At 45.2% G+C, this 13,879-nt stretch overlaps 1 protein-coding gene across 7 annotated transcripts in view; it reads left to right on the top strand.

The window, feature by feature from the left end:
- EPHB1 (EPH receptor B1) overlaps positions 1-13,879 on the top strand; it is a 401,305-nt gene that overhangs the window by 278,163 nt on the left and 109,263 nt on the right. For all 7 annotated transcript variants that reach the window (XM_084639911.1, XM_084639912.1, XM_084639913.1 and 4 more), the window contains exon 9: positions 552-616. In XM_084639911.1, coding sequence (XP_084496037.1) covers positions 552-616 — 65 coding nt within the window. The remainder of the gene's footprint in view (positions 1-551; positions 617-13,879) is intronic.

Here is a 13,879-nt window from a genome sequence, read left to right as displayed (position 1 = left end):
TTTTTATGCGAACACAATGAGAAGTTAGACGTGAAACAAGAGGGGAAGCGTGTTTCATTCAAGTGAACATGAGCCATGGAGACAGCAACAGATTTAAAGGAGTCTAATCAGAGAATTTACTTCAACAATATTTTTTGCAAACATGGACCCAGTTTTATTGTCTCCCACCCTTTCCTGCTCCACTCACTGAATCTGTAGCAAGCAGGGAGCACAAAATTGGGCATGCGGATTCCAGAGCTACAATTTATGCTGGGTCACTGTCTCTTCCTTCTCCTGTGGACACTCACTGTTTCAAATCTCTGACATACAGACAAATATAGATAGACAGCTGTGCATGTGAATGTGTCTCTATCGATATATCTGCATGTGACTGTGCACATCTATATCACCTCGATGTAGATATTTGTTAGTGCATGAGTAATAGGCATCATTTTCCCATGCCAGTGCAGGTAAATTCATTATCACACTCTTTTTCAGAGATGCTCTGAGTGGTCTGGGTAAGAATGAGCCACTTATACATTACCTGAACAATTTGTCTCCCCTTTCCCTAGGAAGCGGGCTTACAGCAAAGAGGCCGTGTACAGTGATAAATTACAGCACTACAGCACTGGCCGAGGTGAGTGGAGAGAAAAACGGTACAGCAGGTTTGTGATGAAGAAAGTTGTAACGTGTGTGTTTCCTATACACTAATAATTTTTACAGAGAGCGGCAACTGTCTGTGGCTTTAGAAATCACATGGAAAGATAAACTTCTCCGTGCAGCCTAACTCAGATGAAGATGATACACAGGACAATAGCAAAGGATTTATGATCATAAGCTCAGTGCAGCTCAGCACACCTTCATGGGCTTGAAGAAGAAGAGCGAGGCAGTTTGGTGGAGAGAGAGGGGGAGGCTATTGTACAGTAAGGTGCAGTATTAAAGAAGGAGAGAAGAAGACAGCGACTATAGGGTGGAATGAGTGGGGTAGACACATTGCATGCCTCTGAAGGTGAGGAAAAGGAGTCGGAAGTTGAGCGAGAGAGGAGGCTAGTGAAGGGAGATGGAGCTAGCGAAGGGGTCTAAGGAGAGCAGATGTGATCAGCGCACTGGGAAAGGATGCTGATTTTAGCAGGAGAGCTAGTGCTCGACAAATAATTGGCTTTTCGGTTTGGTGGCTGAACTGAAAAGTCTGAAAAGAAATTTTATTTCAGGTCTACCTGAAACAACAATTTTTTCAGTTTTTCTCAAAAAAACAGAAAACCCCAAACATTTTGCTTGCGGTCAGTTCAAACCTGCATTTTTCAGCAAATAAATTATTCACCAAAAAAAAAAAAGATCACCAATCTAGTTTTTGCTAGACTGAAACTAATAACAGACAATCCAAGGTGGAGGAGGTTGCAAGACGCAAACTGACAAGACCCAAATTGAGCAACGCATGGATCAGGATTTATTGTAGCAGGGCTTGAGGGGAAAGGGCAGATCTTAGAGATGGTATAGTGCGAGAAATGACAGGACTTGGTCAGAGTCTCAGCATGATGGGAGGAGGAGAATAAAATATGCAGTGGGGCTGACTCTTGCAATTTTTATCATGTCTCTCCCGATATTTGAGTTCTTTTAAAGCTCCAGATGCTGGAGGCAGGTGATTAGGTGAGATTCTCAGCTTTCCTTTTAAAAAAAGTAGGTTTGTAGCCCTCATTTCTGCAAGAAAATCTTGAAAATGTGACTTGAGTGCATCTTAGAGGCTCAGAGACCAGGAGACCAATAAAAAGAACCCAACCGTTGTCACTGTTTTAGTCTTATGATTTTAAGACAAACTTTGGATTTTGAGGGGGCCTGACTCATGGTTTTTGAACAGATTTGCAATACAGAAACTGGCGTCTGTGTTTTGAGTCGGGGTGCTGTAGGGGACGGTGGAGTTTCACATGGATAGATAAGAGGGGGCATGTTGGGGGGCTGAGAGATCTGATAACCTGAAGTTTAGACACGTTGAGCTGGAGCAGTCTGTCAGGCATCCATAAGGAGGTACCAGAGAGACAGCAAAGGTGCAAGGCTGGTCAGGAAATTAATGTCAAAGTCAAGAGAGCAGACGGATGGCTTAACCCATGGTTTGACAGGAGAGCATCTAGGGCAAGAATAAGACAGGCGGGATGTGGGGGCAGTGACAGAGCAGGTGCCTCCCCAAGCAACGCTGAAAAGCAAAAGCATGGAGAGCTTGAAAGCCCTAGGAAGAAAGAGCCTGGAGAGGGAGGGGCCATGAGCCAGGCAGAGGGTGCAGGGGTCATGAACGAAGGCTGTAAGGCTCAGCTATGCGACTGGTTGTGATGAGAGCAGTCTGAAGGGAGGGAAGTAGCTGAATTCAGGGCAGGGGAGTCAGCCTCATACTAAAATCAGTGTTGGAAGGGACCTCAGGAGGTCATCTAGTCCAACCCCCTGCTCAAAGCAGGACCAACACCAACTAAATCACACAGCCTCATCTAACTGGGGCTCCTCCTGGCTTTCTCCTTACATGGATATTTAAAAAGTTTGCTGGAGTTAAGCTAGGGCCTGAACAAAAAATATTTGCTGGAATCTAAAAAGCTTTTTAGCATCTTTCATGCAGACCATGGGGTGGCATCTCTTCTGTTGGCTTCACCACTCTTATGCTCTATAAGAGGCCGGTGCTTCTAGCTCACACTGGGCAACAGGAGGCTATGTTGCAAATAACTGGAAAGGCTTCTTGACTCGATGCCCCTGATCTGGTTGGTAAACAAATACAAGAACCTGAAAGTCAAGAGGGAGTTCTTATTTTTCCAGAGGGGGTTAGCTTTTTTAAACCTCCCTTGGAGGTCTGTAGATCCACAAGTCTGAATAAAATCTAAGCATTGGTTGTGTGCAGAAAGTATAGCTTGTACTCAGATACTCTTCCAGTGCACGAGATCTGCTCTTGATAAAATAGCAAATAGGCCTTTACTCATTTACTATCTTTTCCAATGTAGGCTATAAAGCAACAGCCCCAGCCAGTATCTGCCACCCACATTTCCACAGACTTCACATGCTCTAGCCACGCATGGAACCAGCTGCAAAGAGTTGAATTCTGTAGTTCCCAAGTGCTTCAAGGAATGTCTCTAACACAAACACACACTTCTCTTTAGGGCTTTGCAGATTACAGACAGCCTCAGTACCCACGTAAAGCAGGGCATGGCAGGAAAGCAGCGGAGTAGGAACTGAGATACAAAATTGGGACCAGCTGAAATCCAAATTACAGTCTACCACAGAAACCTCCCAGATGCATTCAGTTTCTTTAAAAAGGACCCCAGGCGTAGAACAAATGGGATTAATTATAATTGTAATGAATAGATTGTGTTATTTGAGAAATAGCATGAGGCATGTAATTGGACTACAGGAATGCAGATGCACAGGGGCAGAGTTAAGGTTGCATGTTGCATTTTCTGACTCTGAGTAATTCACTCTGTAACCCTAAAGTTCTTTTAGTCATTTTTGTATGGAATTTCCTAGGGTTTTTTTTTTTAATAAAGAAAACAGAGTTCAAAAACCATAGATACCAACAGAAAGAAATTAAAGAAAAGCATGCAAAACCAGAAAATAAGAGCTACAATCTAGAAATGTACAGGTATATTGTTATGCCTCTGAGTTACTAGATAGTGAACAGACACCTTGTTTTCAGACTTAGTTCCAGCCAGAGTACTGCTGAGGGCTGATGAGTCATGCTAAACAGTGCGCTGGTTGGGGAAGGTGGCACCCGAATAGTTGACTGCCACAGATTCCAAAAACTGCTGAAGCTGTAAACCCCAAACCCATCAGGGATTCTTGATCACACTGAGGCCTAAACATCAAGCCAAGTTTTGAAATATTGGACCAAGAGTTTTCAAAATGATAGAACCTATTTCTCTGTCACCTTGCACTGTGTAATCATGCAGCCCCCTGCAAAATGGGTGTGAATGCTGCCCTTCTGATTCTGTCATCTCAAATGCAGGTGACTGCAACTGATAGCTACAGAGGAAGGAGCTGCGGACTCCTGCTTCTGTTTTTCCTACCTCAACCAAAACTCCCTGTCCTTGCCATGTTTAAATGTTAGGGAGATGAGATGGGTGAGGGAATGTCTTTTATTGGACAGGAGCTGATGCAATAAAAGATATACCCTCACCCACATTGTCTCTCTAATATTGTGGGAACAATCCGGCTACAACAACACTGCATGGTTAAATGTTGTCATGTATCATATGCCTACATAATATACCAGAGCAACACCCAGAGCCAAAACAGAGGTGCCTGGGAGAGGAGGTGGTGGAATACCATGGAATCAGGGAAGATAGAGGATGGTTTTACCTGGGATTTGCAGCTTGTTATGCATACAGTCCTTATTCACGTGGATAAAACTACTGAGTCATTGGCTGCTCCTATGAGTAAGAATTTGCCTGAGATTTGTATCACTCTCTTGAAAAAGTTTTTATGTATTTTGACTGATGAATTCTTGTGCTAGTTTGGAGTCCAAGTGTACAGATCCTTGCAGTTGAGTTAAACTGTATCCCTGTTTAGGAAGTTAGGTTACAATGTCATGGCTTTTATTGTTAATCATGGTGATTATGGTGGTGCCTGAGAGCTGACTAAGATCTGGGGTCCATTGTTCTAGGCACTGTACAAACACAGATTAGTAGAGTTCTAGTTAATTCCATGATTTTTTTTGGAGGGTGGAGCTTAGCTGAATGGAAAGACAGGTGAGACGAAGGGATTGAGGATGTGGAGCAGGTGAGAAGAGGGGACGAAGCAGACTATGAGCGGGTAGGTGTGGAATGATGCTAAATTGAGCTGAGAGACTGTGAGGAGGAAGTGGGAGGGTTGGAGCAAGGAGCCAGTCAGTCAGGGCAGAGAAAGTCCCGTTAAAACTAAAAAATATTCTAGATGGATTTTGATCTTCTTAGCTCCCCACTGAAAACCCTTGCAATCTTGATGATTTTGTAATCTTTGGGACCAGCAAATCTTTAAGCAAATGTTTTTTACAGTTCTCTAAATACCACTGGATTCCTATTAAATACAAGGGTTCTCTCTTCCCTCTGTCATTTCCTTGTCCCCATTTTCGTCTCTTCTTCTGCATAGTTGGGGTTGGTCCTGCTTTGAGCAGGGGATTGGACTAGATGACCTCCTGAAGTCTCTTCCAACCCTAATATTCTATGATTCTATATCTCTACTTGGAAGAAAGGGTTTGTTGAAAGCCTACCAGCTAGTGCCTTGTCCACAAAGTCATTAATGTTCTTTGCAGCCTGTCCTCTGACTTGGTCCCACTGCTGAGCCCTTGTCTCCATCGCTGGAAACAGCTCACATGAAGTGAGGCAAAAATATTGCAGCAAGAGAACAGATGTCTTTGGAAGAGGTAGGACGGCCCTGCCCAAACTAGGATTTCAAAAGGATACTAGAATACACCCTCTTGAACCAGTCCTTAGGAAAGATAGAAAAGGGTTTGTTGCAGGAACCTTTCTGCAGCTCCACCTGCAATTTGTGATCTTGGGGTCACATTGCCAATTGGTGTTTTTCCTCCCTGTTTGCAAATATTGCCGACCTCCTTGAAGGAGGTAATTCTTGATGCACCAGAATGATTACAAATAAAAGCCATGAGCTGTGAGGTCTGTACCTGAAAGCTCTGCTGTGAAGAGTGGAAAATAGGCTCTTGGATCGCCAGGGAGACTGCCAAGGTTAGAGAGACAACTAACGCTAATGCTATTATTGCACATACTAAAGGAAAACAGGTGGGAAATTTGTGGAGAGCAGCTAATGCACTAACAAGTGCATCAGCTGGAACAAATAATGCACTCACTTAACTGAACAGCAATTAGAGTATCCCCTCACCTGGCCCAGCTGTTCATGTTAGAGCTACTTTGGGTGGGTAGTGGGTGGGGAGTAGCAGGGGCAGGATATGATGTGGGATCCTGGGGAAAGGGATACTTGACTAGAGCTGTGCCATCATCTGATTTTCAGTGGCTAAACTGAAAAATAATTTTTAGAAACTTCATTTCAGATCGATCCACAATGAAAAATGTTGTAACGTTTCGGTGAACCAAAAAGGTTGAAAATATTTAGTCTCCAGGTGAATGAAGTGCTTCATTTCATGCCTGAGTTTTTTGTACCATTTTAAAACTGAAGTACAGTTGAACTGAAAAGTGATTTTGATTCAAAAAATTGAAACGTTTCAGTTAAAAAATGTCAAATTAAACTTTTTCAGCTTTTCTGATTATTTTTTTTTTTGTGTGTGTGTGAGGGCAGGGGAGGTGTTCAACCAAAACAATTTGATGAATTTGCAAAAAGTTTCAGCCAAACCAAATCTGCATTTTGGGGTGAAAAAATGTTTCATCCAAAAAATTTTGCTCAGCTCTACACCTGATAGATGCGACGAAACATCTTCTGTGCACAACAGGCCTTTGTGGATTACTCCAAAAGGGAGATTTGTCCTTTGATGAATGTTTGTGTACATGCATGCCTGCATCATTGCAACAGGCAGAATGTGTATAATTTGTATATGTAGTTGAATGCATATGTGTGGGAATCCCTGGTTCTGGTTATCAAAGAGACATGGCCCTCCTATCCAAAGCAAGGGCCCCTGGCTTCTCTTCCACACCAGCACTGAATATTCCATGCTGAAAATGATGTAGCTTGCCGTTTTCTTTTTGCTTCAGCAATCTGGTGCAGCACCCAGAAATCAGGGGAAGTATGGATTAGGGGAGCTGGTATATCATGTATTCACCATCATCATAATAACTGAGCACCTCAGAAAGGTTAGTGAGTATGTCCCCCAAATACACCCAGGAGGGCAGGAAGTGATGTTGGCCCCATTTCACAGATGGGGAATTGAAACTCAGAATGAGCATGTGATTTAAATCCCCAAGCTCACACAGGGAGTTTGTGAGAGAGCTTGGAATAGAACCCAGATCTCCTCAGTCCCAGTCCAGTACCTTAATCACAAGCCTGTCCTTCATGGAAGAAGAAGGAGGAGAAACTAGTTTCTCATTCATTCTGAGAAATTATTCTGAGACTGAGCTTGATAAATTTATGGAGAGGATGGTATGATGACACTGCCCATAGTGGCATGTGTCCCATCAGTGACTGCCAGTAGCAAAAATTCCCAGTGGCCAGTGATGGACACTCGATGGGGAGGGCTCTGAATTAGTACAGAGAATTCTTCACCTGGTGTCTGGCTGGTGGGTCTCGCCCACATGCTGAGGGTCTCACTGATTGCCATATTTGGTGTCAGGAAGGAATTTTCCCCCAGGTCAGATTAGCAGAGACCCTGGGGAGTTTTCACCGTCCTCTGAAGCATGGGGCATGGGTCACTTGCAGGTTTAAACTAGATTAAATGGTGAATTCTCTGTAATTTGAAGTCTTTAAACCATGATTAGAGGACTTCAGTAACTTAGCCAGAGGTTAGGGGTCTATTGCAGGAGTGGGTGGGCAAGGTTCTGTGACCTGTGATCAGACTACATGATCATGATGGTCTCTTCTGACCTTAAAGTCTATGAATCTCCAAGGAAATAATAGTGGGCTCAATCCATCTCTTTTGCTTCTTGATCTTGCCAGCATTCCTCCTGGCTCCTGGGAAGGGCTCTACATAGTTCCTTCTTCCTCCGTGTTCCTGCAGGAAGTGCAGTGAGAGTGGAAGGGTTTGTGGTTTTCTTTCACCTCCCGTTAATCAGGCAGAGGTGGGGGATCAGCAGCTCCCTACGTCCTGCCCATCTTGGTCCGGGAGAGGTAATGGCAGGCAGAACAAGGTAGCTATTTTTTCTGTATGACCCTGTACTGGGGCAAGTTTCTCAAGTAGGGCCAGATTCTCTATTGCATCTTCATTCACAGACACAGATTCCCGCCAGTTGTTCTGTTGGCTCGTTACTGTTGTAAAGTGGTGAATACGTGTTCCTGTAAATAGTATATGGACCATATGTTTCTCTGCTGTATCTAGGCATGAATGTCTGTGTAATCGGAGAAGTATTTCTGTAAATTGCTGTTATAAGTATCAGTGAAATGGATTTTATATCTGTCATCACACACCCAATCAGTAATAGAGTTCCCTTAGTAGTGGATGATGCATAAAGTTGTAAAACAGTTTAATTAATAAGCTTTGATTTGGACATGATCAACATTTTCTGAAAAAATCACCTTTTGGGCTGTAATTTCCCACGCTTGGTCTATTTCCCTGCTCTGCAAAGCACTTGGAGATGACCTGAATATGAAAGGTTAGAACTGTAGCAATTCAATCAGCCAAATCTGCTCCAAGGTATGCCCCTTGCAATCCCACAGATGTCTAGGTTACAAACAGGAAGGAATTCACATACAGGTAGAACATGAAACTACTAATGGTTACAGAAAGAGTTTGGCTTTGCTATCAAAATACTAACTCATTTTGCTTGAATAAGGTTGTTAATAACCGGATAAGCTGAGACAAGTATCAGGGCAATAGCAAGAGGGAAAGGGAAGTATTTACAGTGGGATTATCAACAGACCTCTGTGTTGGCCTACCTCTGCTCCCATCCATGCCAGTGATTAAACTCCCAGCACACAGGCCTTTCGAAACTCCCAGTCTTATTCCTCATAGTGATGGCTGACTAAGGTCCTGCAGACTGAGATGATCAAAGCCCTCCAAGAGATTTGGATGCCCTCATTCCATTAATATGGGCATTCAGATTCCTTAGGTGGCTTTGGAAATCTCTGCTCCCATGTCTGCTGGGACACAGTATATTCACTAAAAAAAGATGCTTGTCTTTCGCTGTCCTTCATGAATCCTCTGGCCTCCTTGCTCCCCTTCTGCCCCATCCCATGTTTGTTCACCCTATCAGCTATATTCTGGAGCACCCACTCTGTGTTCCTCCCCAGAGCGAGGTAATGCAGAGAGATTTTTACCCATATAGTGGAAACTGTCTTCTTTAAAACCAGTGGTGGGTGCTATGATAGGATAAATTTCCTTTATCCCTTTCAGTGTAAATTGGCCAGCCTTGCCCCACCTACCTTATGCCATCCATCATGCTCTGTAATTTGGCTGCTCTGTAATTTAAAAACCTCCTGACATCTTAGGGAACTACAATATAGTGCAATGGCATGTGGGTAGCATCTTTCATACTCACTATCTCTCAGGATCCTTTCCACAGTTGAATAATACAGCAGCAGAGCTAAACGTGAGCAGATGGAGAGAGAAATGAATACTCTGATCTTCACGCTTTCTTTCATGCTCTCCCTTATGCTTGGATCTACCATACGCACTTTTGTGTGCCAATCATCCACCATCTCCACATCCCTCTTTAAAGCACACTTCTTCCCTCAAATCTCTCAGGGATACTTTGCATAAAACTGAACAAATGTAAATATTCTCTAATAGTCCCCTCCTGCAATTAACCAGAAAACTAGTAAACTTAAATGGTCTGCTCACTGCAAGGAAGGCTCCTGAATAGAGCTGATCGGGAATTACTCGACAAAACCTTTTTTCACCCGAACTGCAACTTTTTGCAAGAAGGTATCAGTTTCGATGAAACTTTTGTCAGGAAGGTTACTTAGTTTCAGAGTGGAATTTCTGGTCAAAATCAGAGAGCATGACTCACCCCAGAATAGCCAAGAGCTCAGTGGTTTGAGCACTCACCTGGGATTTGGGCAAACCAGGTTCCCGTCCCTGCTCTGGATCAGGAAACTGGCTCATCTTGTCTCATTTTTTGTGAAAAATTCCAAAGCATTTTGGTTTTCACTTCATGTGAGACCTAAAACAAATTCCAAAACCTCCACATTTTTCAGATATCGGAATTCTTGTTTCCCGCCAGCCTCCTACCAAGCTTCCCAAGGAACAGCACTTCCCCTTGCTGGGGAGAGATGATGTTTCTCCACCAGCCTTCCCTACCACAGCCTGTCCTGGTCCCTTGTCAGCATTTGGTGTCTAATTTAGGGCCAGTCCTGCTCCCATTGTGTCAATGGCGGGCAGACTCATTTATTTCAAAGCAGGATCAGACCTTGAAACTGTAGACTCCAAGCTGCACAGGCTTGTCCTGTTACCTCCATGCACAGCTATAACGCTCTATATGTCAGAACAGTGTCTGTCTCATTGGTAATAATAAATACGGAGGAAGAGTGAATGCACCGGTGCTCTGGAGGATAGTTGTTGCAACGTCAGACGCTGCAGAGGAGAAGGCTGGCATGCCACCACCAGCACCAACGAGACTCTGTGAAAGGGCAGAGGGGAAGTTCAGCCCAGATCCGCAAAGGTCCATTGAGAGCAATGTAAGTGAAGAGCCTACCTGCCTTTGCGGAGCTGGGCCATAGTGCCTGCAGAGTGGGGGGATTGGGGAGAGGAATCAAGAGAGAGAAGGTGTATTTGCAAGGCTGGGACAAGTGATGGTTTAAAGGCCATGTGGCTGTTCTGAACCGGACCCTGTAATAAATGGGAAACAAGCATGGAGGGGGTGTGGTCTCAGTTCTTTGCCTGTGAGAGAAGGTGATTGCAGGGGGGGTTGCAATAGTCCAAGTGCGAAAAGGCCAAGGAATGAGTGAGGGTTTCCTGAGATGTAGGGTTGTGGCCGAGGGGTGCATGGGTGTGTTGTGATAAGTATCCCTGATATTCAGCTTCAGAGCAGGCTTTGGTGCTCCAGACAGAGTTAGGCCTCCAGCAGCCTTGCCCTCCTTGGCACCCCTCCCATCCTGGCAAACGACCCTGTGGCATTGGATCCACAGGCTGCTGCTCCTCCCCACAATCTGCACTGAGGCCCCGCATCCTGTCTGGGGTGAAAGAGCAAGGGAGACAAGATTTTTTGATCAGTAACTCAGTCTTGGTTATGATCCTGTAAATCCCTTTGTAATCCTGGCAGGAGTATCAGCTGCTCTTGTAAAAAAAATTATGGGGCCGTTAAAGTGTATGAGACTGAGCCGTAAAGGGATTTATGAAGTGGGAGATGTACAGATGGCTTCATTGCAGTTTTCATCATCAGCCTTGGGAACGTGGCGCTTCTGCCCAAACTGGCCCTGCTAGGAGCGAGGAGCTCATCTGACATCCTTCTTGAATCTCAGACACCAGAATCATGAGCTCATTCTTCCATCAACTGTTTTTTCACAATCACTCCATAATTAACAGGCAACATCTGATAAACTCTTTAGCTCAGATACTTGGAATTCATTGCTAATTCAGAGTGGCTCACTGGCATCATAAAGGAGCAATGGGCTCATTCACATTCCCAGCGTACAGTCTATTACGTGACAAAAACATGACAACAGGCAAATTGTTCCGATGTCAGCTTTAGAAATGCTTCTGTGCAGCGCCTAGCACCGTGGGACCCGGATCCTTGAGTGGGGCTCCTAAAGATACAAATAATAATAATAATTAATAATGGGAACAATTAACTAAGCAATTAAAATAAATATCAAAATAGTGATTTGAGCTGTAGTGTGAAGCTTCAAGGGAAAACTGGTCAGACCAATGGAGTGGGGCGGAGACACCATTCCCTCTCTGCTCACCCCAAACATGATCATCTGGAAATCCTCACTGACATGGGTTCTCTGCTCACTTGATAGATTTTAAGGTCCAAAGGGACAATTGGGATCATCAGGACTCTCTCATTGGCAAAGTCTGTGCCCAGACTGGAAAACCAAACCACCGCTCCTCATACAGATCCCAGCAGTGACTGGCTTAGCAATGCCTCCAACTTGGCTGGGTCAGTCCTGACTCCCCTGAGTGCAGGGCAGCGTGGGGATTGGGGCAGCTACTCCTTCCCTCTCCCATCCCACTGTGGAGCAGGAGGTGACTCCAGGGACTTATCCCTGTTGAGGAGAATCTCAGATTTCATTAAGCAAAAACCCCATGCGTGTGTTAAGTTTTTCTTTGAGAAGAGAATCTTGGAAAGGCAGAGTGGTGCAATCAAATGGCTCAGGGTGACAGGAGCAGTAGTCAGGCTTCTCTTCCACAGCGGGGGGCTGAGGGGGCCCTGCAGCCCTGACACAGACACCCCTGTTTAAGGATTCACTCAAGGTGTGGTGTGGCTCAAGAATCACTGTAGTGTTCCTCCCCACAATCCTTGAGCTGACCCTGTGCACAGTAGGGTGATAATCGGGGTCTAAGGCTGGACGAGGTGATTACCCCATTCCATGTGTCCAGGGAAGCAGCTGAAGAAGTCCACGGGAGAGAGGAACATGGTGTTGCGGGCAAGGGACGGTATAGGGCCATCCTAGACCATTGTTCCTTTAAGGGCCCAGGACTAGGACCTTTGCAGAATGAGTTGGGCAAAGCTCCCCTCTCTCCCTGCTGGCCCAGACAGATGTTTTGGGGCAGGCCCTTAGCAAGGCATGCTTATGACTGGGGGGACCGAGGGAGAGGAAGGAATTGTTGGCCACCAGTGCTCTGAGGCTGGGATTTTGAAAGGAGCCAAAGGGAGTTAGGTGCCAAATCAATGGGCCACCAAAATCAGTGACCTCTTTGATAGCACGAGTCAGGAGTCTGGATGTAAAGCAGAAGATACGCTCAAAGGAGGGATGTGAGGAAGCAAACTGGGAAGAGACTTAGATGGAAAGAACAAATGAAAAGTAGGAGAGGGAGGAGGTGGAAGGAAAGCAGGCTGAGAGACAACAAATGGAAGGCGCTCCGCAGGAGAACGGGGCTGGGGAGTGAAGAGAGGGACAGCGGTGGGAACAGGAGAGGGACAATAAAGAAGAAAGGAAATGAAAGGAGACCTGGCTGTTGCTGGTTGGAACGAAAGGGGACAGTATTGTTTTTTCCAGTGGATGTGTCGTTATTCCTGGGAAACAGTTATAAGCACCCAGTTATTCTAGTGCTAGCTAGCCGGGATTACCAACTCCGTCATGCGCAAAGCTCTTAGCAGCAGGAGTGGATGTATTCAATTGGCAAACAGGGCCTGGGAAGAGAAACTGTAGAGCTGGGGAGAAAAGTGTGATAATTTCAAAGAATGAAAGGCAGAGAGAAAAAAGAATGGACTGGAAATGGGACAGAGAGGAGAATGGAAAGGAGAAGATGGGCATGGACTGAATTAAAAGAGGTGAACAGAGAGAGAAGGAACAAGGGAGAGAAAAATCAAGAAAATATGCCACCAGAGTATGGGTCAGTGAACTTTTACCTCTCTATGTTCCTAGTGATATTTCCATAGGCAGAGGCCTCGATTGGAATCAAGGCTGAGTTGTGTTAGGCACTGTGCAGACACATCATAGGAGACAGTCTCTGCCCCAGTTAGCTTACAGTCTAAGTAGACACCACTGACAAAGATGGGAGGGGAAAAAGAACCACAGACTCGGGATCTTTATATCTTCATAAATGATCTGGAGGATGGTGTGGATTGCACTCTCAGCAAATTTGCGGATGATACTAAACTGGGAGGAGTGGTAGATACGCTGGAGGGGAGGGATAGGATACAGAAGGACCTAGACAAATTGGAGGATTGGGCCAAAAGAAATCTGATGAGGTTCAATAAGGATAAGTGCAGGGTCCTGCACTTAGGACAGAAGAACCCAATGCACAGCTACAGACTAGGGGCCGAATGGCTAGGCAGCAGTTCTGCGGAAAAGGACCTAGGGGTGACAGTGGACGAGAAGCTGGATATGAGTCAGCAGTGTGCCCTTGTTGCCAAGAAGGCCAATGGCATTTTGGGATGTATAAGTAGGGGCATAGCGAGCAGATCGAGGGACGTGATCGTTCCCCTCTATTCGACATTGGTGAGGCCTCATCTGGAGTACTGTGTCCAGTTTTGGGCCCCACACTTCAAGAAGGATGTGGATAAATTGGAGAGAGTCCAGCGAAGGGCAACAAAAATGATTAGGGGACTGGAACACATGAGTTATGAGGAGAGGCTGAGGGAGCTGGGATTGTTTAGCCTGCAGAAGAGAAGAATGAGGGGGGATTTGATAGCTGCTTTCAACTACCTGAAAGGGGGTTCCAAAGAGGATG

This window comes from Lepidochelys olivacea (assembly GCF_965140295.1).
Source record: "Lepidochelys olivacea isolate rLepOli2 genome assembly, chromosome: 9".
Classification (NCBI taxonomy): Eukaryota; Metazoa; Chordata; order Testudines; family Cheloniidae; genus Lepidochelys; species Lepidochelys olivacea.
This window is presented reverse-complemented; position numbering and strand designations above follow the sequence as displayed.